Genomic DNA, 23,580 nt, shown 5'->3' on the forward strand with positions numbered 1-23,580 from the left:
CCATGGCAGCAGGAGCCCTGGTGTCACCAGGTGTGAGGACAGGAGGTCGGGGGCAGTTTCCATGGCAGCAGGAGCCCTGGCGTCACCAGGTGACATTGAAGGAACACATGGGACACACCGTGGTGACACTGAGCAGTGTGGCAGGAAGGAGTGACATTGCCCCGACAGCTTGGAGAGCAGTGGGTCCGTCGCTAACTCGACGACTCTCAGGTTTCCGGCTCTTCTTCCTTCTGCAGGTGGTGCTCCCAGGAGGCGGCAGATGGAGGGCTGGGCGGCAGCAGGGGGTTTTTGGGTGTCTGACGGTGTAGGGTCCACGCTGAAAATCCAGCGGGCTGCCCAGTGCTGTCATCTGCGCCTGAGACTTGCCACCAACGAGGATGCTGGCTTCATGGCCTGGCTTCAGCCGAGCGCAGACCGACACACACAGCCTGCACAGCACAGCCCAGCAGCCTGTCACAGGACCACAGTTACGGACTGCATGGCTCCATGGCAACCCAGGGCACAGCCACTGGTCCGTGCCCCCATGGGGGACAGAGTCCTCCAGAAACAACACGGAAAGGGCCGTGTGGACAGGTTTGAGGGGCGCCTGGGGTGACATCGTGGCAGCTGTGAACCTTGCTCGAGGTGCTGGGTGATGCAAACAGTTAAACTCTCACTGCCGACTGGAAGGCGTGGCTGGAATCCACTCAGAGACGCTGTGGCAGAAAGACCTGGTGACGGATGTCCGGAAAAGCAACAGGCTCCGGGAACTCGGAGCAGAAGCTCAGGGCGTCCCAGCACCGCGCAGGGCCTCCCCCGCCTCCTGTCCTGGTCGGCTCTCCGCGGCTGCGGGCTGTAGCTGTCTTGATGGGCTTGGCTGAAAGGCACCTGGCTTTTGTCTGGGGCTGGGCCTCCCCTGCCCGGCATGCGGACAGACGTCTCGGCTGTTTGGGGGGCCAGCCGTGTACCCTCCCTTCCCCTCCCCCTCCCCTGCTTGGCCTGTTGGAAGGTTTTGAAAAATAACGCGTGTAGGGTGCCGCAGGGTTCAGCTGGAGGGGCTATTTGGAGGCACACAGCAGGGTGACCTCAGCCTCTCAGGACAGGGGGTTACCATGGAGGCTCCCGCAGGCCCGGCTCCCAGGTCCCCAGGAGTGACTGCTGCTCCGAGTCCTCACTTATGGGGCCTCATGGGGAGGGAGCAGGTAGTATGCATTCCTTCCTTTGCCCCCTTCCTTTGGGGGCGTCAGCCTGGCTTCACCGGCACTGGTAGCTTGCTCCTGTCCGGGGCACGGCAGCGTCCCATGTACAAACTGACCACTCCCAGGTCGTGGACGCTGGGCTGTCTCCACTCCCAGCTCTTGTGGACGTCACTGCAGTGGGTGTTGGGTGGGAGTCCTCGGGTGACCTGGGTTTTTGTTCCTCTGGGGTGAACACCTTGGAGTGGGGGTTCTCTGCCGCTGGGCGGGTGTGGGCCAGCTGCACACAGTCGCGCTCTCAGCTGCCAACTGAGAGGGTGGCGTTTGCATCCACCCAGAGGCTGGAGAAAGGCCTGGAGAGCTAACCGTCGGGAGAGCCCCTGGAGCGTGGCCCTGCTCTGACTCTCGGGGGTGGCGCTAAGCAGGACCAACTCGAGGGCGACTGGGAGGCTAACCTGGTAAGTAAGCCTCTTGACTGCTCTTCTAGTCCGTGCCAGGCGTGCTGCATCACGTGCCCACTGGCAGCACAGGAGCCTTCTTCTTGCCTTACAGCCTCGCCAACACTTGGGTTTATCTGTCTTCTTAATTTTAGCTGCTCTCGTGCAAGCTTTGTAGACTTACTTTGTGCTGGGCAAATCTGCTGCAAAAGACCCCTTTCAAGAGCTGAAGAGCAAAGAGGTCACTTTGAAGACTAAGGTGCGCCTGACCCAAGCCAGGCTGTTTTCAGTTGCCTCATACGCATGTGAGAGCTGGACAATGAATGAGAAAGACCGAAGAAGAGTTGATGCCTTTGAATTATGCTGTTGGCAAAGACTGCTGCAGGTACCACGCACTGCCAGAAGAATGAACGAATCTCTCCTGAAGAAGAGCAGCCAGGAAGCTCCTTGGAAGCGAGAATGGCCAGACTTCGTCTCACCTGCTTTGGTTGTGTTGTCAGAAGGGACCATTCCCTGGAGAAGGATGTCATGCTTGGTAAGGTGGAGGGTCAGTGAAAAAGGGGAGGGCCCTCAGCTGCACGGGCTGACACAGTGGCTGCAACGATGGGCTCAGGCTGTGAGGACAGCACCGGACCGGGCCCAGTTTCGTTGTGCTGTACACGGGGTTGCTAAGAGTTGGAGCTGACTCGACAGCACCTAACAACCACAACAACAGCAGTGACCAGCAACACTGAACCTTCATGTGCCTCTTCAGCCACTCCTCCGGCGTCCCTGCGCCACGGCTGCTAACACCTCATCTCCATCCCTCCGGTCGGATCAGTGTTGTAGGAGTTCCCACACACATGCATTGCCGACACAGTTCTTTGCCAGGTAGGAGGTCTCCTCCCAGCCTGGGATTTGCTGTTTTCTTACTTGTGTTGTCCTTTTAGGGGCAGAAGATTATGATTTGGATGAAGTACTATCTACCCCTTGAGTTTCCTTTATGGTTCATGTTTCTATGCCTAAGAAACCATCACCTATCCCAAGACGGCAAGAATTACTTCACATTCACCGTCATGCAGTGCCACAGTTTCAGCTCTTGCGTTTGATTTGCAACCTGGCTCCAGTGAATTTGTGTTTGGAGGTGTGATGGAGCAGGTGAGGCACGTTTTTCCCTAGAAGGGTATCCAGCTATTGAAAAGCTTTTGTTTTGAAAAAAACTTTTTTTTTCACCCTCTTGAAATTTGTTGAAAAATTTTTCCTTCTCTCTCAATTGACTTGGTGTCTTTCTCCAAAAGACACTTGCTCATGGTTCCAGCGTGGGACTATTTCTGAACTTGGTATTCCATTCCAGTGATCAGGCTAAAATACATGGTCTCGACTACTATGATTTTCTAGGGAGTTTTCAAATAGCAGAGTGCGGGTCCTGAAAATTTATTCTCATTCAAAACCGTTTTGGCTATTCTGGGTCCTTGCCATTTCCACACAAACTTAAGAATCAGTTTGTCAACTTTTTTTTTCGTTGTTGTTAGATGCTATTGAGTCATCTCTGACTCATAGTGACCCCATGCACAGCAGAACGAAACACCGCCCGGTCCCGCGTCAGCTCCACAATCCTTGCTATACTTGAGCCCATAGCCACAGCCACTGTGTCAATCCATCTCGTTGAGGGCCTTCCCCTCTTTCGTTGACCCTCCACCTTACCAAGCATGACATCCTTCTCCAGGGAATGGTCCCTTCTGACAACAAGACCAAAGTAGATGAGACAAAGTCTGGCCATTCTTGCTTCCAAGGAGTATTCTGGCTGCACTTCTTCCAGGACAGATCTGTTAGTCCTTTTAGCAGTCTGTGGTACCTTCAGCATTCTTCGCCAACACCACAACTCAAAAGCACTAATTCTTTTCGGTCTGTCTTATTCACTGTCCAGCTCTCACATGTGCATGAGGCTACTGAAAATACCATGGCTTGTGTCAGGCGCACCCTAGTCCTCAAGGAGACATCTTTGCTCTTCAGCACTTGAAAGAGGTCTTTTGTAGCCAACTTGCCTAGTGCTACACATCTGATGTCCTGACTGCTGCTTCCATCAGTGACGATTGTAGAACGAAACAATGTGAAGTCTTTGACAACTTCAATCTTTTCTCCATTTATCGTGATGCTGCTTATAGGTCCAATTGTGAGGATTTTTGTTTTCTTTATACTGAGGTGTAATCCATACTGGAGACTGTATTCTTCAATTTTCATCAGTAAGTGCTTCAAGTCATCCTCACTTTCAGCAGCAAAGTTGTGTTTTCAGCATATCACAGGTTGCTAATGATTCTTCCTCCAATCCTGATGCCACATTCTTCTTCATACAGTCCAGCTTCTCGGATTATTTGCTAAGTTTATAGATTGAATAAGTATGGTCAAAGGATACAACCCTGACGCATTCCCTTCTTGATTTTAAACCATGCAGTGTCCCCTTGTTCTGTTCGAACGACAGCCTCCTGGTCCATGTACAGGTTCCTCATGAGTACAATCATCAAGTGTTCAGGAATTCCCATTCTTCTCAATGTTATCCACAATTTTTTATGATCCACACAATCAAATCTATTGATTTATTAGAATAAAATTATTATGCCAACTTTGTATCTATATCTATCTATCTCTACACACACACACAGATAAAAACCCTTCTGGGATTATGTTTAGGGTTACATTAAATCTATAATTTGGAGACAATGAGGAGCTTAACAATATTGAGACCTTTGATTCATGAACATGGTATATCTCTCCATATAAATTTTTAAAAATTTTCTCTCAGCAATGTTTTGAAGCTTTCGGGGTACAAGTGCTGCACTTGTTTGGTTCTGTGACCTCACACTTGTTAGCATTTCCACAGTATTTTTAGTATTTTTTCAGTATTTTATATAATAAATACTACACCTAACACCTTCATTTCATGCCTTTGCTCCCATATAGAAAGGCAATTGACGTTCAGACACTGTTGTTGCTGTCGGGTGTCGTCAAGTTGAGGCCGACTCTGAATGACTCCACGTGGCAGCACAGAACTGCCCACAGGGTGTTCTAGACGACAGCCCAGGAAACCCTATGGGACAGCTCTACTCTGTCATAAAGGATGGCTTGGAGTTGAAAGTGGCTCGACGGCACATAAACCTTTATGGGAGCAGATTGTCAGGTCTCTCTCCTGTGAAGCTGCTGGGTGAGTTGGCTGGCAGCTGAGTGCTTAAGTGTTGTCTGTTGACCTGCACCGTCCTCTGGAGAAATGCCCTCGTAGGCTGCAGAAATCCCTACGACCCACACACGTGATCATTTCACCAGCTTATCCCTCTCCATCTCGATGCTGTTTCTTCTGCTTGCTTCATTGCACAGGTGATGAGAGTGGCTGTCTGTGCATCCTCTTCCCAATCTTACAGGAAACATATTCAATGTTTCACCCTTAACTGTGAGAGTAACTGTGGGTTTTACACACCTTCTTCTATTAGCCTGAGGCAGTTCCCTCCCAGCCTGCTGAGATTTGTTTTCTTCTTGTTGTTAATCATGCAGGGGTGTTTGGTCATGCCTCATGCTATTTCTATATTCACTGAGATGATCATATGATTTTACGTATTCCTCCTTTTATCTGGTAATTTGGTGAGTTATGTTAATTTATTAATGTTAACCTACCTTTTGCCTTCCTGGGAAAAATCCCATTTGGCTCTGATGGTTTATATGTACTGCTGCATTGCATTTGCAAATTTTTCCTTAGTCTATGCTCTCTAGGGGAGCTCTAGTGGCATAGTGCCTAAGGCATTTGACTGCTAACCAGAAGGCTGGCAGTGCAAGCCCACCAGCCACTCCTCAGAAGGTTGGGCAATCTACTTCCATAGTGATATCACCTCGGAAACCCAAGGAGGGGTCGCTGTGAGTCGAGTCCGACTTGACGGCAGTGCACCGTGTTTGTGTATGCTCTCCACACTAAGGACATAGCTCTGTAATTTTCTTCTCTTGGAATTTCCCTGTCTTCTTCTTATCACTTTATCAGACATATGCTGGCCTCATGAACCTGTGTTGGAAGGTTCTTGCTCCTGTCTTCTGAATGAGTTTGTATAAGATTGGTATCAGTTCTTCCTTGTATCGCTTTAAAGAGAGTAAAGCTACTGTTCACCTTTGCATGAGCTCCGGTGGCAGGACTACTCAGACTTTCTGTTTCTTCCGTCAGCTCTGATCACCTTGGAAGGAATTCAGCCACTTCATCTAAGTTGTCCAATTCATGTGCATAAAATTGCTTACGATATTTCTCTCTAACTTCTTACTGTGACTAAATCTCAGACTTACAGACAGGTTGCAGAAGTTGTACCATGCTCCTGTGTACCTACCACAACTAATGCAATTCTATGGATTCAACTACTGACCGTATGTGACTTTCACCATTTCGTCACCTGTATCCCTCTTCTGTACTAGGCCCCAGCACAGGCTCCACTTGGATTTAATCGTCACATCCCATGAGTCTCCCTCCATCCCACTGTTCTCAGTATCGACCCCAAGGTGTTCACTGATTACAAAGGGGAAATGAGCACCTTTGTGGTGGAGACACTCGGCAGAAGCCATGCTGACCACGCATTCAGGCTTCACTTGTGTTCATGACGCTGACGCTTTTGAAAATGTCAGTCAGTTATTTTGAAGAATGTCCCTCAGTTGGGGTTTGTTGGATGATTTCTTGTGGTAAGATGAAGGCCACACATTTTTGGCAATAACACAACCTAATGGTGCTGTGTCCTTCAGCCATCAGGAGGCACCTGTCAGTGTGCGTTCTTTCTGATGATGCTGAGCCCGATTCCATTTCTGGGGGAGTAGGGCTGGGACCCTCCTCTGGGATGACCTCATGGACATAACAAAAGAAAACCCAGTTACAGGGATGGGGCTGGGTGTCCCTCATAACTTTCCCAGGGACATAGCTCACTCTGCAACAGGTATGCTGGTGTCAGCTTCTCCACCACGGACACTGTTTGGGTACCACAAGGATCATGTCCAAGTGCTTAAGGATGGGTATGACAGTGCTGATGGTCCCTCTTGAGCCCCACTGGGAAAGACCAGGCCTTCGGTGGACCGCAAAGTCTGTGCAGGCCCCGTTTTTTCTGCCGCCAGGCACTCTGGGGCTCACCGTGCAGGAACCAACCTGCTCCCCAGGAGCACGGGCAATGCTGTAGACTCAGGAACACACACTGCTGGTTTCCACGGTCTAAACCCCTTCTCACTTTGTGGCACCAGGTCTGACCCCAGCAGCAGAGTGCCTGCAACAGGGGTCTGCCAGCTCGCACACCACCCATTGGGCATCTGCCTGGCTTTCTCCCAGCAGCTAAACGGATGGCCTTTTGCCGCCGTCATTCTCCTTTACCAAGCCCCCGTGGTTCCCACTTTGCAGGAAGATTGGTAACAGCCAACATGCAGACGAAATCAGGTAATTATACCTTTTAAGGCACCTGATAATTTTTTTATCCAGCTGGCACTGACAGTCAATCAAAACGCCACTAAGAGTGCGTTCAAAGGTACTGATAACTCACTGCGTTCTGTCAGCCGTCGTGGGGGTTTGTTCATCACTTGGCACCATGAGCCTCACACGGAACAGCCTGACGGCTCTGACCCGGCAGCAATTAGCTCTACGTTGCCACACCTCAAGCAGCTGCCGGCTCCCGTGGGTTCCCACATAGTCTTTTGCAAACATTTCATACATTTTATGCTCATTAAAACCAGCTGAGGGAAGAATCTAAAATTAAGCCCCGGATGGGTAGGAACAGCTAAGAATATCTGAGCAATGACTATTGACAACTGGAAAGTTCAGTGTTTCACGAGACGGGACTGTGAGAGTGACGCCCACCTTCCTAACTAAATGGAAAGATGAAGCTGGAGATGTCATCCCGCTGTTGTGTGGGATCTGGGCACATGGTCAGCACCAGGTCCCCACCCCAGCACGGGGCTCCCAAATATCTGCTGTTGCTCAAAGTCTACACAGGGCCGGAAACCTTGCCAGGAATGCCAACACTAAATGGTGTGTGCTCCAAGGCCTGGCACACACATCTCCGTCCCCCTCCATCCCTCCCACATCTAGCAGGTGCCACGGCAGCCCCCCAACCCCACCACATGCCTGACCTGGGCAGAACACGGCACCAGGGGAGCCCTGCAGCTGGATAGTCAACAGACTCGGACATGGCAGAGGTTCTAGAATGATCAAAGTGAGAATTAAAAATGCCTGTGATTACTAAAGAGGGGTCTGGTGACTCAGTGGTTAAAGCATTCAGCTGCTCACTCAAAAGCTGGTGGTTCAAACCCACCAACTGCTCTGAGGGAGAAAGATGAGGCAGTCTGCTTCTATAAATACTGACAGCCTTGGAGACCCCGTGGGCAGGTCCACTCTGTCCTCTAGGGGCGCTGTGGGTCAGAATGGACTCCACGGCAGTGGGTTTTGGTTCTGATGGAAGAAGTGGACAGATAGCAAGCACTGATGGGTAATGTAAGCAGAGAGATGGACATGCTATGGAGGAATCAGAAGGAAATGCTAGAAACTGAACACAGTAACAGAAATGAGCAGTGTCTCTGATGGACTTGTCATGAGACTGGACATGGCTGGGGAGAGACCCCCTGAGCTTGAAGGCAGGTTAACGGAGCACCCCTAAGCTGAACAGCCTAGAGAAGAGGAGTGGGGAAAGGTGGGGCGAGACAGCCAAGCAAATGCAACAGTTACTCAGCGCACTGAAGGAGGGTGCCAGGGTTGGACCGTGTCTGTCCTTCCAACGAGGTAGGCAACAAAAGGTTGACTTACTGCTCCGAGCATGATCCTGAAAATCAGCCACCGAAATCCCCACACGACGATCCGGGACGTCGGGGTGTGTCTCGGCAACCGGGACAGCGTCCACAGCGGGCACAGGAAGATCGCCAGGAACCCTGTCTCGAGAAGCTGGGATTCCCACCCTAAAGGGTGGACAGTAAGAGAAACCAAAGCCAACACTCAACAATCAGAGAAATGCAAAGCCAACGCTTGACAGCAGCCAAGTGCGTCACAAACAGATCCCTCACCAAGCCCAGCTTCGTGCAGACGGTCCTCCAACAGTCCCGAAGCCACCACTGGGGGCACGGCGTGTTTGGTGTGACCTCTGTAGGACGGCGGTCTGAGTCTGCCCTCTGTAGGACGGTGTGCCTACGTCTGCCCTCTGTAGGACAACGTGTCTGAGTCTGCCCTCTGTAGGTCGGTGTGCCTACGTCTGCCCTCTGTAGGATGGGGTGCCTACATCTGCCCTCTGTAGGACGGCGATCTGAGTCTGCCCCCTGTAGGACGGTGTGTCTACGTCTGCCCCCTGTAGAATGGTGTGCCTATGTCTGCCCTCTGTAGGTCAGTGTGCCTACGTCTGCCCTCTCTAAGGCGGTGTGCCTATGTCTGCCCTCTGTAGGACGACGTGTCTGAGCCTGCCCTCTGTAGGACGGCCGTCTGAGCCTGACCAGTGCACCTCGTGTAGCCACCCCTCGTCTGTCAGTCGGGTTGTGATGACTGTGATGCTGACAGGTTTCAGTGGAGCATCCAGACTAAGATGGACTGGGAAGAACTGCCTGGCAATCAACCCATTGACACCCCATGGACCCCAGCAGTCCGACCCTTAGCTGTTCACAGGGGACAGCACGGGACCGGGCAGTGCACCACATGGACCCCGGCAGTCCGACCCTTAGCTGTTCACAGGGGACAGCACGGGACCGGGCAGTGCACCGCATGGACCCCGGCAGTCCGATCCACAGTCGATCATGGGGGACGGCATGCGACCATGCGGCACACCCCGTGGACCCCAGCAGTCTGACCCGCAGCCGGTAGTGGGGGATGGCACGGGACCGGGTAGTGCACCCCACGGACCCCGGCAGTCCAATCTGCAGTCGATTATGGGGGACGCCACGGGACCAGCAGCGATTTCCTTCACCCTGCACAGGGGCATTGTGGGCCAAAGGCCGACTCCATGTCATGCTGATAGCCTCTCGGTAGGAAATGAAGACACCCCCAGTGCAGTGTGGGGCCTGGAGCTGGCTGGGACCTCACAGGCCTCCCCGCTCTGCTGCTCCAGGCCCAGACATCTGGGCGTTTGTAGGACGCTGCTGCCAGGCCCTCGGGATGGCATGGTACCTGAGTGCTGGGCCCCTGAGCTGTCACCTGCCTGGCAGACAGGTGATGGGTGAGATGGTGAGATGCCATCTGAGAGACACTGGGCTAAGTGACATGTAGGTGGCAGACTGAGGGAGCTGTCACAGTGCTGAGCAGGGGGCCAGCGGGCGGACAGAGTGTTCACTGTCAGGGCACACTGGGCCCTCGGAGCACACGGGGACCCTGACCTTGTTCGCAGGACAGGGGCAACACCCGAGCCCGAGCAGGGGCCTCTCACTGCCCCTGGCCCTCCCTGGCTTTGCCCCCCACCTGCTCCTGTTTTGTGCGCCTGGACCTTGTCGGCTCTAGCAGCTGTGCCGTCCGCACAAGGAGCTGTTGTTTTCCCCGCGGTGTGGCGGGGGATGCGTCCCCAGGAAACAGAAATAAGCCACACGCTGCCAGGGACATGCCGTTCAGCGGCTGGCGAGTGCCACCGGGATGCCAGGAGCGCTGGAGGACGCCGGCGGGAAGGGAAGGACGTCCTCTGTAGGGACATCGTCGAGAGACCCCGGCAAGCACAGGGTCAGGCAGTCTGCGCTCAGGCCCTTCCTGGAGGGAGACGGCAGCGATGGCCGCGCTCACGCATCACACAGAGGCCAGTTTAACAATTCTGCTGGCTACGGGGTGGTGCAAAGCGCTGGCACCCTCAGCCCCCAGCCACAGGGTTGGAGGCCCGAGTCCACGCAGAATAGCGCCTGAAGAAAGGCATAGTGATCATTTCCACGGATGACCCTGGTGCACAGTCCGCTCTGATCCACGCGGGGTTGCTGGGAGTCGGGCCGACTCGATAGTAACAGGTTTGGTTTTCAGTTAGACACTGTCATGGTGTGAACTGTATCCCCCAGAACACATGTCAGCTCGGCTGGACCCTGATTTTCAGTGGTTTGGCAGGTTTGATGCCACCTGGAAGCTATGCCAATGACAGACCCATGTCCTGGGATGCGATCGGCCCATCAGCTGTAAGGGGATCAGGGTGGGATGCAACGCCCCTCCTCAGGTCTCTGGTGTACGAGGTGTTCCCCGTCGTGTGGCTTGCATCCCCCTTTATCTGACAAGGACATGCTGAAGGTCGGAGAGAAGACACAGAGGTGAGCAGAGAGAGAGGGAGCTACAACCAAGAAGGAAGAGCCAGGAGTGGAGTGTCCTCTTTGGACCCAAGCTGCCTATGCTGAGAACCTCCTAGACCCAGGGGAAGACTGACTGCAAGACACGTGGAGACCTCCAAGGAATGCTGCACCCACAGGTGCTGAAAGGGGACAAGGACCTTCTGAAGTGTGAGCCAACACAGAGAAAGCCTCTCCCTGACCAAGACTCCCGGCCTCCTCAACCGTGAAAGTGTCTGCTGAAACCAGCCATCCTGGTGTTTCTGTTACGGCTGCGTCAGGGAACAGGCACTAACTCCAGGACGGTCACATGCCCCCGACAGCTGGTCCCCACAAGAGCAGACGCCCTGAGGAGGGAGCAGCACAGCTGACCTCCCCATGGCTCTGCACCCCTCCTCTGGCCCTGGCTGGTGAGGTTCTGGCTTTGGCTGACAGCAGGGCAGACGAGCCCAGAACTAATGGCTTGAGAAGGCCTTTCCTACAATGAGATGAGATGTCTGAGAGAGTAAGTGCTCATTAAAGAGACCCCACGGAAGACCTGCAGGCAGTTCTCCGGACACGGCTGAGCCCCATGTCCTGGCTCAGGCTGGGGCAAGGTGGATCTCGCCATCGGGGTGGCCTCTGCACACGGCCACCTCTATGGATCTGACCTCCCTGTGCACACACCAGGCCCACGTTTCCCAGGACCAGGACACCCACCAGGTCCTAGGCCATCCCTGAGTCTCCAGAGAGAGACAGCAAAGATGTCTCCATGTTGCAGAAAGACAATGGGTGTGTCTGCGTAAGTCTTCCCTTGCACAAATAGCCCAGACATCTGTGGATGGTGTATCTGTGTAACTGTTCCCCCTGCACAAATGGCCATGGATACATCTGTCCAAATCTTTCCCCTGCAGTAGCAGCCCAGATGTCTACGGGCATATTCTGCCTAAGTCTTTCCCCTGCACAAATGGCTGTGGGTACGTCTGTCCAAGTCTTTCCCCCGCACAAACAGCCCAGATGTCCGAGGGCATCTGTATAAGTCTTCCCTCTGCACAAATGGCTGTGGGTGTGTCTGCGTAAGTCTTCCCCCTGTACAAACAGCCCAGATACCAGATTTTGCCCACAGGAACTCCACCTGAAGGTGCCGTGGGTGACCTGTGCCCCTAAAGGACATGCTGCAGTCCTGACCTTGTCCCCTCCAGGATATACCACCTTACAGACTGCAGACACGTCTGAGCCGTGTTCACTGTGTGTTCTGTGACGAAAGCAAGGAGCCCACATGCACCACGTGCCTAGGTTGCAGGTGCTTCGTGATGACAAAAGCAAGGTGTTGGTGGGCAGCTGAGCCCCCAGAAGGCCCTGGGGGGCCTGCACCCCATGGGGCATCTGCACACAGGGGCCCTGGGGCACTCAGGGGGTGTGTCCTTTCTCACCCCGGGAACCACAACTGCCTGTCCGCCCGGCACGAGCAGTGCTCCGTCACGGCCGACTGCAGGAGCAGAATGGGGTGTCGCTGGGCCGCTGTGCAGCATCTTACACAGAACGTGACCTGTTCAAATTATCGGGGGACAACTTCTAAAAGCCTGCAAGTGCTCCCCGGGGCGCCGCCAGTGCCCGTGGGATGAGGACACCGCCACCAGCTGTGCAGCGCTCTGAGTGACAGGGACTCGAGGGACGCCGCGCCCCCCGCCCTCAGCCGGGAGGCTAATGGGCTCCCTGTGCGTCACCTGATGGTGGCTGTCACTTTGACGGCTCCATGAGTACAGTGCTTAATTACTCCTCTAAGTGACGAGCTCGCTCAGTGAGGCTGACGCAGGTGTGACACCTCTGGGCAGCTCCCACCTCCACAGGCACCTTCTCCTGCCCTGGACGGCCCTCGGCGGGCCAGCCCTGAGGCTCCAGCCCTGGCCCTGAGGTTCTGTGACCCGTGTCCCCATGGGCAGCGGATCGAAACGTCCAACTGAAGGCACTGAGGACAGGTTCCCACTGTCCCCCTGCCCTCATGGTGTCCGCCTTTGAAGGTCCCCCTGGGAGAAGTTCCTGCGATTCCACGCTTCCCGGGCTGTCTGGGAGCACTGTGTCTGAGGTGGGGGCGTGGTTAGAGGGGACACCGGAGCTGCAGTGCAGACGCACTGCCCGCAGCCTGGCCCCCGAGACCCTGGTCGGTGCAGGGACTGGTGTGTGACGGCGGTTCCCCAAAGTGGCCGGGGTGCCTGGATGCCCAGCTCCTCTGCAGCCACGGCCTGAGGGGAGACAATGCTCTCCTCATGCCCCGCTCCTCCTGAGTGCAGCCCTGCGGGGGCACAGGGACAGCCCTGGGCTTGGGAGAGCCCTCCTCACACGGCAGTGGGACAGGTGGGGGTGGGGGGTGGGGTCGCACGACTGCAGGAAGTTCCAGCTGGGCTCCTGGAGCAGCCTGTAGCTGTGGATGGAAGGTCAGCGCCTGCCACCACCAAGGTAGCTTGGAGTGCCCTGTGCAAACACGCAGCAGGAGCAGCTGAAGGCGCCTTCCGAAGGAGGCAGCGTGGCCACGAGGTCAGCAGAAGCAGCGGGGGCAGGATCGGAACCAAACCTCCCAACCCCCCAGCAAGTCCCAGGACGCACGCCACGTGTCTGTCTGTCACCTGGACAGAGCACCGCCCACCCATGCCCGCCGTCCTGCACATGTGGGGGGTGGACTCAGCCTCACCACCATCCAAGTCGCTGCAGCGAGCACCGGCACCACGCCTGCGCGGCCTTCCCCGCGAGCACCGTCACCACGCCTTCCCCGCGAGCACCGTCACCACGGCCATGCGGCCTTCCCCGCGAGCACTGTCACCACGGCCACATGGCCTCTCCCGTGAGCACCGTCACCACGGCCATGCGGCCTTCCCCGCGAGCACTGTCACCACGGCCGCATGCCTCCCCGTGAGCACCATCACCTTGGCTGCACGGCTGAGCATGTGCTGGGACGGACTCTTGGGACGTCTGTGACTTTAAGCATGACAGGGCTTTGATGTCAGCCCTTCAGGGGCCATTCCTGGGAGCACCTGGAGGCACCAGTCGCCAGCAGCCCCTCCCGGCCCTGTCAGGACGATGGTAAGACAGAGGGAGCCCTTCCCTAGAGGAACAGGGCTCAACGCCGGCCCTCAGCACCAGGGGCTGCATTCCTGCCAAAGTCCCCGAGGGCCAGGAGCCAGCGCGTCTGCCACAGTGAGCCACCGTGGCTTCGGACCCTGAGCTGTGCCGGCCGGGCCCAGTCCTGACACTTCTGCAGGTGGGAGCCTCCTGTGGACGGCTTTGCTGTCCTGCAGCCAGCGAAACACAGGACGCAGCCTGGCCACAATGAGGAAGGGTGGTCTTCAGCTGGGACAAGCCCTCACCGTGCAAGCACTAGCAGGATCTCGGAGGGGCTCGGAGCATGAAGTGGAGTCGATGTTAGGGAAGAGACGCAGAAAGGCTACCTGCTGTAAGTAAGGACCCTTCAGGCTGCAGGCTCCCAACACAGTGGTGCAGGCAGACAGGGCGTGTGGCTTCTGTGGGTGTCCGTGAACATCCACGAGACGCGGGAAGTGATCCGAGGGGCCCCACACCTGGTGACCCCGTCCACCCTGCTCTGTCACGGTGCTCGGGAACGCTCTCTGGCTGCCGTGGCGACCAGATTGCCTCGTCCCAGGTACTCAGAGGTGTCCAGTTGTGGCCAGCCAGCCCGGAAGCCAATGCCGCGGTGATGACCTTAGCAGGTCCCACTGGTTTGAATCAGCAGGAAAATGCTTCCCGCTGGTGGAAATTGGACTTCACAGCCCAGATTTCTGATTCATACATTCCGAGCGTTTGACATATACTGGGTCACGGGGCATGATGTGTGACCACATCTGTGTCTCTCGCATCTGGGGCTTGATAAGGCTCAGTCACCTGCCAGCGTCTGAAAGAACTGGGGGTCAGACTGCCTGGGATTGGGGAGTGCCCCAGGCCTGCCCTCTGGGGTGTGTGGATCGGCCCTGAGTCTACCCTCAGGCTTCTTTCTAAAAGCTGTTCTCCGGGAAGTTGGTAGAGACCGTTAGGCTGTTAGCTGTTAGCACTGGACCCGTGGGGCTGGTGGCCACAGCAGGGAGCTTATGATTTCATTTAATGTTACTTCCTTTGGATTTGAGTTTAAAAACTGGACAGTTTTTTAAAATAATTGTTTGTCCTAGAAGCCCAACTATCATAAATAACGGTAATAACTTCAAAAGATTTGTTGGAGAGCTTTATGGAGACAGTCATCAGTCATCCTTGGGGCACAAAGCATGTTTGTGACAAGCAGATGAGGTGTTTTGTGTAGGAAGAAGTGGCTGAAAGTGGACGTAGCTGTCCCGGGGGCTGGGAACACTGCTGCTGGCTCTGAGCCCCAGCAAACACGCGGGAATAATGCTGACGCTCACCGGGAAAATTAGGTGCTGTCAGGGCCTTCCAACTCACGGCAACCTCACGTTCAACAGACGAAACAGAACAAGACGCCCCCAGTCCTGGGCGATCCTCACAACCGCTGCTATGACTGGGCCCATTGTCCCACCCACTGTGTCAGTCCATCTCGTTGACCACAGGGCGTATGCCTGTAGTGAGCACACAGTCACAGGGTTCTTGGTAAGGGGAGCTCACGCCATCCACACATCTGTAATCAGTACACAGACACAGGGTTCCTGGTAAGGGGAGCTCATGCCATCCACACACCTGTAATCAGTACACAGACACATGGTTCCTGGTAAGGAGAGCACACGCCATCCACACACCTGTAATCAGTACACAGACACAGGGTTCCTGGTAAGGGGAGCACATGCTGTCCACACACCTGTAATGAGTACACAGATACGGAGTTCCTAGTAAGGGGAGCACACGCCATCCACGCACCTGTAATCAATACACAGACATAGTGTTCCAGGTAAGGAAACACAGTGTCCACATGCTTATAATGAGCACACAGACACAGGGTCCCAGGTAAGGGAACACACAGTGTCCACACGCTTGTAATGAGCACACAGACATAGGGTTCCAGGTAAGGAAACACACAGTGTCCACACACCTGTAATGAGTACGCTAACACAGGGTTCCTGGTAAGAGGAACACACACCGTCCACATGCCTGTAATGAGCACACAGATACAGGGTTCTAGGTAAGGGGAGCACACGCCTTCCACACGCCTGTAAGCAATACACAGAAACAGGTTCCTGGTAAGGGGAGCTCACAGCATCAAGAGGAGATGTGTCGTGTGTACTCAGGAATGATTCACGGACTAAACTGTGTGGTATGTGTAGGTCTACTCCGTGACTCCACGGACAAGAGCACCTAGGGTACCAGCTGAGAGTGTGGCTTCCCAGGCAAGGTTTCTGGTTTAAAAGATCAAAGTGTTTAGAAAAGTAACTGTCACACAGCTGCTGCTTCAGGCCACGTTAACAATGCCTGTCCCTGTTCCTCGCACTGGCACAGGTTAGGCCCGCTGAGCCCACTTCCCCTCATGCCCCACAGTGGGGCACGGAGACAGGAAGTACCAGGGACACACAGCAGGTTCTGGGGCCAGCTGGAGGGTATGGAGGGTGTCTGTCGGGACCAGAAGGCCACCTCTGCCCTGCTGGCCACCCCCACAGCTCAGGACACCCACGGGCCCTGCCTCGATTTTGAGCCTCCACAAAGCCTTCCTGTGGTAGTTTGCCACAATAGCACCAGGCAACTGCGCACGGTGCGTCTGAGTGTTGAGGACGCAGGGACAGCAACACTGGAAGAAACCCGATAGCGTGTGTGTGTGTCTGCTTGTGTGTGTGTCTGCTTGTGTGTGTATGTGTAGGCGTGTGTGTGTACACGGGTCAGCCTGCTTGTGTATGTGTAGGTGTGTGTGTGTACGTGTACACGGGTCAGCCTGCTTATGTGTGCATGTGTAGGTGTGTATGTCTTCACACGGGTCAGCCTGCTTGTGTGTATGTGTAGGCGTGTATGTGCGTGCACGGGTCAGCCTGCTTGTGTATGTGTAGGCGTGTATGTGCGTGCACGGGTCAGCCTGCTTGTGTGTCTATGTGTAGGTGTGTGTGTGTGTGCACGGGTCAGCCTGCTGGTGTGTGTATGTGTGGGCGTGTGTGTGCGTGTGTGCATGGGTCAGCCTGCTTGTGTGTGTATGTGTAGGCGTGTATGTGTGCACGGGTCAGCTTGTGTGTTTCTGCTTGTATGTGCATCTGCTTTGGTGTGTGCATGTTTGCACGTGTCAGCTTGTGTGTGTGTGTGTCTTGGGGATGTACAGGTCTGGAAGGACACAACCAGGTGGATCACAGGCAGGCCTGGGAGAGACAGACGACGGTGACACAGATCAGATGGAAAAGGACTATACTGAGAAACACAGGCCATGAAGTTAGCATGTTATATGTAGAGCCAGAGTCAATGTGTGTAGTTACAGTGCGTCTATGTGGAGCTACAGTTCATGAGTGTGTTGTTAGTGTGTTACATGTAGAGCTAAAGTTCACGTGTAGTGTGTTCTATGTACAGCTACAGTTCATGTGTGTGGATTTAGTGTGTTACATGTAGAGCTACACTCCATGTGTGCAGTTGCAGTGTATTGTATGTAGAGTTACAGTTCATGTGTGTGTAGTTAGTGTGTTCTATGTAGCCTATAGTTCATGTGTAGTTATGGTGTGTTCTGTGTAGACCTACAGTTCACATGTGTAGTTATAGTGTATTCTATGTAGAGCTACACTTCATGTGTGTAGTTAGTGTGTTCTATGTAGAGCTAAGGTTCATGTGTGTGTAGTTAGTGTGTTCTACACAGACCTACAGTCCATGTGTGTAGTTACAGTGTGTTCCATGTAGAACTATAGTTCATGTGTGTGTAGTTACAGTGTGTTATGTGTAGAACTACGGTTCATGTGCGTACTCATAGTATGTGTCCATGAAGAAATGAGAATCCACACACGTGAGACAAGTGCCCCCCGAGGCTCCAGGAGCCCTGACATGCTGCTTCTCTGGTCCCTCTCCTGCAGTGTGCTAGCGTGCACGCCGACCACACACCCCGAGTTCTTCCTGAGAACTGAGTGACTCTCTGCAGTGGCCCCATGGATGACTGTGTCCAGTTGGAGCTAGAGTTTGGCCTTCTGTCCCACTCACCAGTCCCTGCCTCCTCGATTCTTCCCCTCTCATCACCAGAAAGCCACGGCCCTGATCAGCACCACTTCTTGCCCTGGTTACCAGTCCAGAGGAGGAGGACTTAGAGGGGAGTCAGAGAGAGAGAATGTCTGAGAAAGGACACGCACAAGCCACTGCACAAGAGGTTCCAGAAAGTTCCCTGCACTAAGGGAAACCTCAGGCCCAGAGAGACTGGACGTGCCTCACTCCCAGTGCCACTGGGTATGCCAAAGCAGGGGCCCACACAGCGTTGCTGGGGCCCTCCCCGTGGCTATCACGGCCAGCTCCATGCCCCTCAATGACAAGGTGGTGGAAGCTGTTGGAAGCTTGCTCTCTCACTTTGGAAATGAGCGTTTCTGTGGTGGCCGTTCTCTGCCAGCATGCCCCACATGGACTGACACATCCAGGCTGGGCTTCCCTGTCTGTCCTCTCTGAGAAAGACCCACTGCGTCTGTGCAGGACCAGAGCCAGCACCGGGAGCAGCCTCCAGCATGGTCGCCCATTCCTGGTGACAGGAAGGAAGGGCTCTGAGTAGTTCTGAGCTGACACTTTGGGAACCAGGCTGTGGGAGGGCACCCAGGCCACGCTAGGTGATGGGATCCATCCAGAGGCACCCACGGACGAAGCCCTGCAGGACCCTGGGTCCTGCCACACGTCTGTCTTGGCAGCTGGGGCTCCTGTGGTGATTGATCTCAAACGGAGAACAACATGCCTATGAACTTATGGGGCACAGACATGAGGCAGAGCAGGGCGGGGCTTGTAGCTGGGGGGCAGGGCTCATTGCTGGGGGCGGGGCTTGGGGCTCAGGGGTGGAGTCGCTTCCTGCAGGCAGGCTTTGCTCCAGTACTAATGATGAAAGCCTCCAATTGGGTCAGTAAACCTGTAATTAAACTGTTTTTAAAGCATGACTCTAAGAGCAGCAAGGGCAAGAGGTCACGGGAGCTGCAGGAGGCGCAGAGTGAGAATGGCCGAGGAGCTAGAAGATCTGGGCCTCCTAAACACGCCACACAGCTGGTCACGGCCAGTGATGACAGAGTGGCAGATGGGCGTGTGATGAGGCAGGAGGGGGTGCCCGCACCTGTCACCTGGGAGGCCCCCAGGTGCATGGACATAGGGCACCCCTTGGCTGGGGGCAGGGAAGCACCACTGCTGGGTCTCCATGCCCCTTGGGCCCCTCCTCCTCCTACCTGCCTGGAGACCACAGGCCCACCTTGGAGAGGATCAGACACGGAGCCCTTCCCACAACACAGTCACAGGGTGTCTCAGGTTGGACAGATGTCCCCTTAGCCGAGGGGACGGCTGCTGCAGGAAGTAGTGCTGGCTGATGCCACTGCTCTGGAGGGGGCTGGGGAGCCTCTCACATGTAGTTGGACACGTGGAGTCGACTCTAACTCACAGCAACCCCATGTGGTGACAGAGTGGAAGTGCCCCGTGGGGCGTCCTGGGCTGTGATCTCCATGGGAGCCGGGTCTTTCTCCCACGGAGCCCCTTTGAGCCGTTGGACCACCAGGACTCCTTCCCCCGGGGGATGATCAACACCTGGAGAAGGATGTCACACAGCGTGCTCCCTCCGCCGAGGTCCAGATGCCCAGGGACCAGGCCCCCCGTGCCCCTTTCCAACCAGAGACCCGGGGTTCCCCATATTCTGCATTGGAGCTCTGGGTGGGATTTCAGTCTGTGAGCCCTGTTTAAAACAAAGACAGTGCTGCAGACCCTGGAGGCTCTCCAAGACCCTCGAGACGCCAACACCCGACATTCAAGGGGCCACCTCTCCCATGCATTCAGAATTGAGAGACCACACTCTGTTCTTTAAAGCTGTCACCCAGGGCTCTCTGTGGCAGCTCGAGAGACCAACACCCTCTAAATGCATCCACGTCCACTGCCCAGTAAACATATTCATGTACATCACTGTGCGTCTGGGGCTGAAAACACCCCCAAGGCCTTGGGAGCCTCTGGAGGAAGCAGCGAGGCCCAGGGCCATGTCCTTCCCCTGTCACTGTGCAGCTAGCAGGACGAGCCTGCAGCGGGGCCACCAGACTGGACACCAGGGTCCTGGGTGTGCACCCAGCCAGCTGCTGTGTCCCAGCCCTCCACCACCCAAGTCTGTCCCCACCAGGCGCAGCTGGTGCCAGAAGTCATCAGGACCCTTAGAATGTTCCAACCAAACAAAATCAGCTGACTGTAATCCTCGCAGGACCAGGTGAGGGCACTCACGGACGGCTGAGTGTATTTCTCCTCGGAGGCCCAGGTTGAGGGCGCTCACAGGGTGGCTGACTGCACCCCCTGCAGCACCAGGTGAGGGCACTCACGTGTGGGCTGACTGAACCCCCCCAGGACCAGGGGAGGGTGCTCACGGACGGACAAGCCCCTTGTCCCGGAGGGGATGGGAGGGCTGCACGGGATGCCCCCTGCTCAGCCTCCCAGCAGTGAGCCGACTGACTGCCTTGCCAGGTTCCGCCACCATTCCAAACTCGGCCCATGGACAGTGTAAACGCTACTGGGCTCCCACCGGCCCGCCAGGTGTCAGAGGGCACCCCTGCAGGGGCAGGAAGTGGTCAGCACTCGCAGGCCAAGCTTTGAAGTGCACATGGCCACATGGGGTGGCCTTCAGAGCTCACGGTCTTCAATGTATCCGGCTTCTGAGGAGCAGGGGACAGGAAGCTGTGTTACTACAAAGCTTGCGGTTTTCCTGGTTCTGGAAAAATCCAGCCCCATTTGCAATGCATTCGTCTGACTCAGCGATCGCTTTATCTGCCAGCAGAGGAGGGAGCCCTGGGACACAGGTCCTCACCCATCAGGGGACCAAGCAGGTCGCTGGGGCCACCTCCCCTGAGAAGACACCCTTCTAAGACAGCACAAATAGGCTCCAGAAACCAAAGGCTCAGCAAGGCCTCTCGGCATCACTTGGTTCACAGTGAGCCTCCAGAGCTCCCGTCCCACCACTCAGTTCCGTCCACATGATACGGTAAAGGCCTGCATGCCCCCAGGAGGAAACCTGGTAGCACAACAGTTAAGCACTTGGCTGCTAATTGAAAGGTCGGCGGTTCAAACCCACCCAGTGGCTCTGGGGGAGAAAAGACCTGGTGATGTGTTCCCGTAACAACTGCTGTTGTTGGGTGCCGTCAACATGGCGCCTGCCAACTGCGTCATGCCACCTCGTGTACAACAGGGCGGAGCCCGCCCGGTCCTGCACTGCCTCACAGCTGCGTCATGCCACCTCGTGTACAACAGGGCGGAGCCCGCCCGGTCCCGCACTGCCTCACAGTCACTCGTGTACAACAGGGCGGAGCCCGCCCGGTCCCGCACTGCCTCACAGTCACTTGTGTACAACAGGGTGGAGCCCGCCCGGTCTGCACTGCCTCACAGCTGCGTCATGTCACCTCGTGTACAACAGGGAGGAGCCCTCCCGCTCCTGTACCAGCCGCACAGCCGCCGCTGTTTCAGCCCACCGTTGCAGCCACTGTCTTAATCCATGTGCCGAGGGTCTTTCTCTTTTTCACTGATGCTATTCATGGATGTTTGCAGCTGTTTCTTCTCATTTGGAGTCGGGCCCCATCAGCAAATGGCGGTCGCGAAAGCTTTACTGCACCCGCACCATCAAGGTGGCCTCTCCTCTGAGGAGGCTGTCCTCCCCTGGGGGGTCTGAGTGCCTTCTGACCCAAGGCCCACCTTTCTGTGCTCTGTTGGACAATGTTCTCCTGCTACTCGAGGCTTCCAGCAGCCATTTCTTCAGCAGGCCCCACATCTGGATGCTTGGCTGAAACCTGCCCACCACGGGTGACCCCACTGGAACTGGAATACTGTGGTCTGGCCTCCAGTCTCATGGTACTACACAGTCCCCACAGGACAGCACACTGACTGACGAGTGGTCATCATGCAGACAACAGCCTAGACAACCCCATGGGGCAGTTCTGCCATCCCTTGGGCTGGCACTGACTCAGGGCCACACAACAGCAACAACAACCCCCTCACTGTCCTAACTGCCCACCTCGTCCATTATCGGTGCCCCAAGGGTGCCAGGAGCTGATACGCTGTTCAGGGGGACTTTATGCTGATACATCGCTGTCAAGTGTCAGGATCTGGCCGATTATCACCTGGTCACAGGTCCATGATAAGGCCTCTGGGTGGTGCGAAGGGCTTACCATTGACTACCAGCCTAAAGGTCAGCGGTGCACACCACCAGCCACTTTTCGGGAGAGAGTTTAATCTGCTTGTGAAGATTTTAGCCCAGGAAACCCCGTGGGGCACTCTGTCTTACAAGGTCACTATGAGTCGGAATCGAAGGGCTGGCACCCAACGCCACCACCAACACAGAGGAGACAGGCTGTGAAGGTCTGAGTGACACACGGGGACACGTGGCACTTCTAGTGACACTTCTGGTGACAGTGGCACAATAAAACACGTGAAGTTTTACAGCAAAGAGGCCTGTTCATCAGCACGCTAGAGAAGGCAGGCTTCCTGGAGGAGAGATTTGACCTCCATGGGGTCACCTTTATTCTGGGGAATACACCAAACCCAACCCATTGTTGTTCAGTCAGTTCCGACTCACGGCAACTTCACGGCCACTGGGGGTTTGAACAGCAAACCTTTAGATTAACAGTCGAGCGCTTAACATTTGAGCCACCCAGGGACCCCGGGACTTTGCTGGTGTCACTTGCTGGTGTGCTGACGCGACTCCTGGTGGCCCCCGTGTGCACAGGAGAACTGCTCCATGAGGCTCCAAGGCTGTGTCCTCAGACGCAGGTTGCCTGGCCTCTGTGCCACAGCCCCACTGAGTGGGTTTGACCCACCAGCCATTCTGCTAGTAATCAAGTGTCTAACAGTGTAAACCATGCAGGGATTCCTTCCTGGGGACTCAGAAGGTGACGTACAGTTCTCTCTTATGTCTAACCTCACTTCCAAGCTCATCAAAGCCACCGCTCCCGTGATGTAACCAACAGCTATAGAACAAGCTGCTTCTGGCTGAGGCATTTCAGATTTGCGAACAGAGAAGGAGACTAGCTCCCGGAACAATCCCATCATTTGCTTTTTCTTTTTCTAAAGAGGGCTACATGAAAACAGTAACAGGAAGCAGATGTCGAAACAGCAGAATCTCAAACGCTGAACTGTGAAGCTCTGCCCGTGGGTTAGGGAATGAATGACGGAGGCTGGCCCCTGACAGCTGGTTCCTGCTGCTTCAGACAGTTATCTGCCTCGTGAAGTGACAGAAAATCAGGAAAAAATATTTTAAAAATAGCCCTCCCAATTTTAAGATTCTGATGCCTGTGATTGCTTTCAGTAGATCCAATTTCCACGTGTGTCTGTCGGCCACTTGGTACCGAACCTCATGCCACAGTGGTCTTAGGCATTTTCTCTGCACGCATAAGAATCCCAGAAGGCTCGCGGTTGGCTTTCCTTTAAACAGCACGCATGTTCTGAGGGAAGGGAAACGAGGAGAACCACCCCTGTCTGTCTGTCCGACACTGGTGGCTCACGTGCGGCTGGGAGGCTGGAAGCCAGCTCTTGGAATTTGAAATACCAGCAGGTCGCTCACCCCATGAGCCGGCTTTGAACGGAGCTTCCAACTAAGACAGGCTGTGAGCAGAGGCCTGGTGATCTGTTTCCAAAACTGAGCCAGCGAGCAAACCCCC

At 55.1% G+C, this 23,580-nt stretch overlaps 1 protein-coding gene across 1 annotated transcript in view; it reads right to left on the minus strand.

Moving 5' to 3' along the window:
- The window catches only part of LMF1 (lipase maturation factor 1), a 65,184-nt gene that overhangs the window by 31,569 nt on the left and 10,035 nt on the right, over positions 1–23,580 (minus strand). The window contains exon 4 of the mRNA XM_007957492.1: positions 8,388–8,536. Within this exon, the coding sequence (XP_007955683.1) occupies positions 8,388–8,536 (149 nt within the window). The remainder of the gene's footprint in view (positions 1–8,387; positions 8,537–23,580) is intronic.

The sequence above is a fragment of the Orycteropus afer genome, unplaced genomic scaffold (assembly GCF_000298275.1).
Source record: "Orycteropus afer afer isolate SDZICR_OR568_19922 unplaced genomic scaffold, OryAfe1.0 scaffold00751, whole genome shotgun sequence".
In the NCBI taxonomy this organism is placed as follows: Eukaryota; Metazoa; Chordata; class Mammalia; order Tubulidentata; family Orycteropodidae; genus Orycteropus; species Orycteropus afer.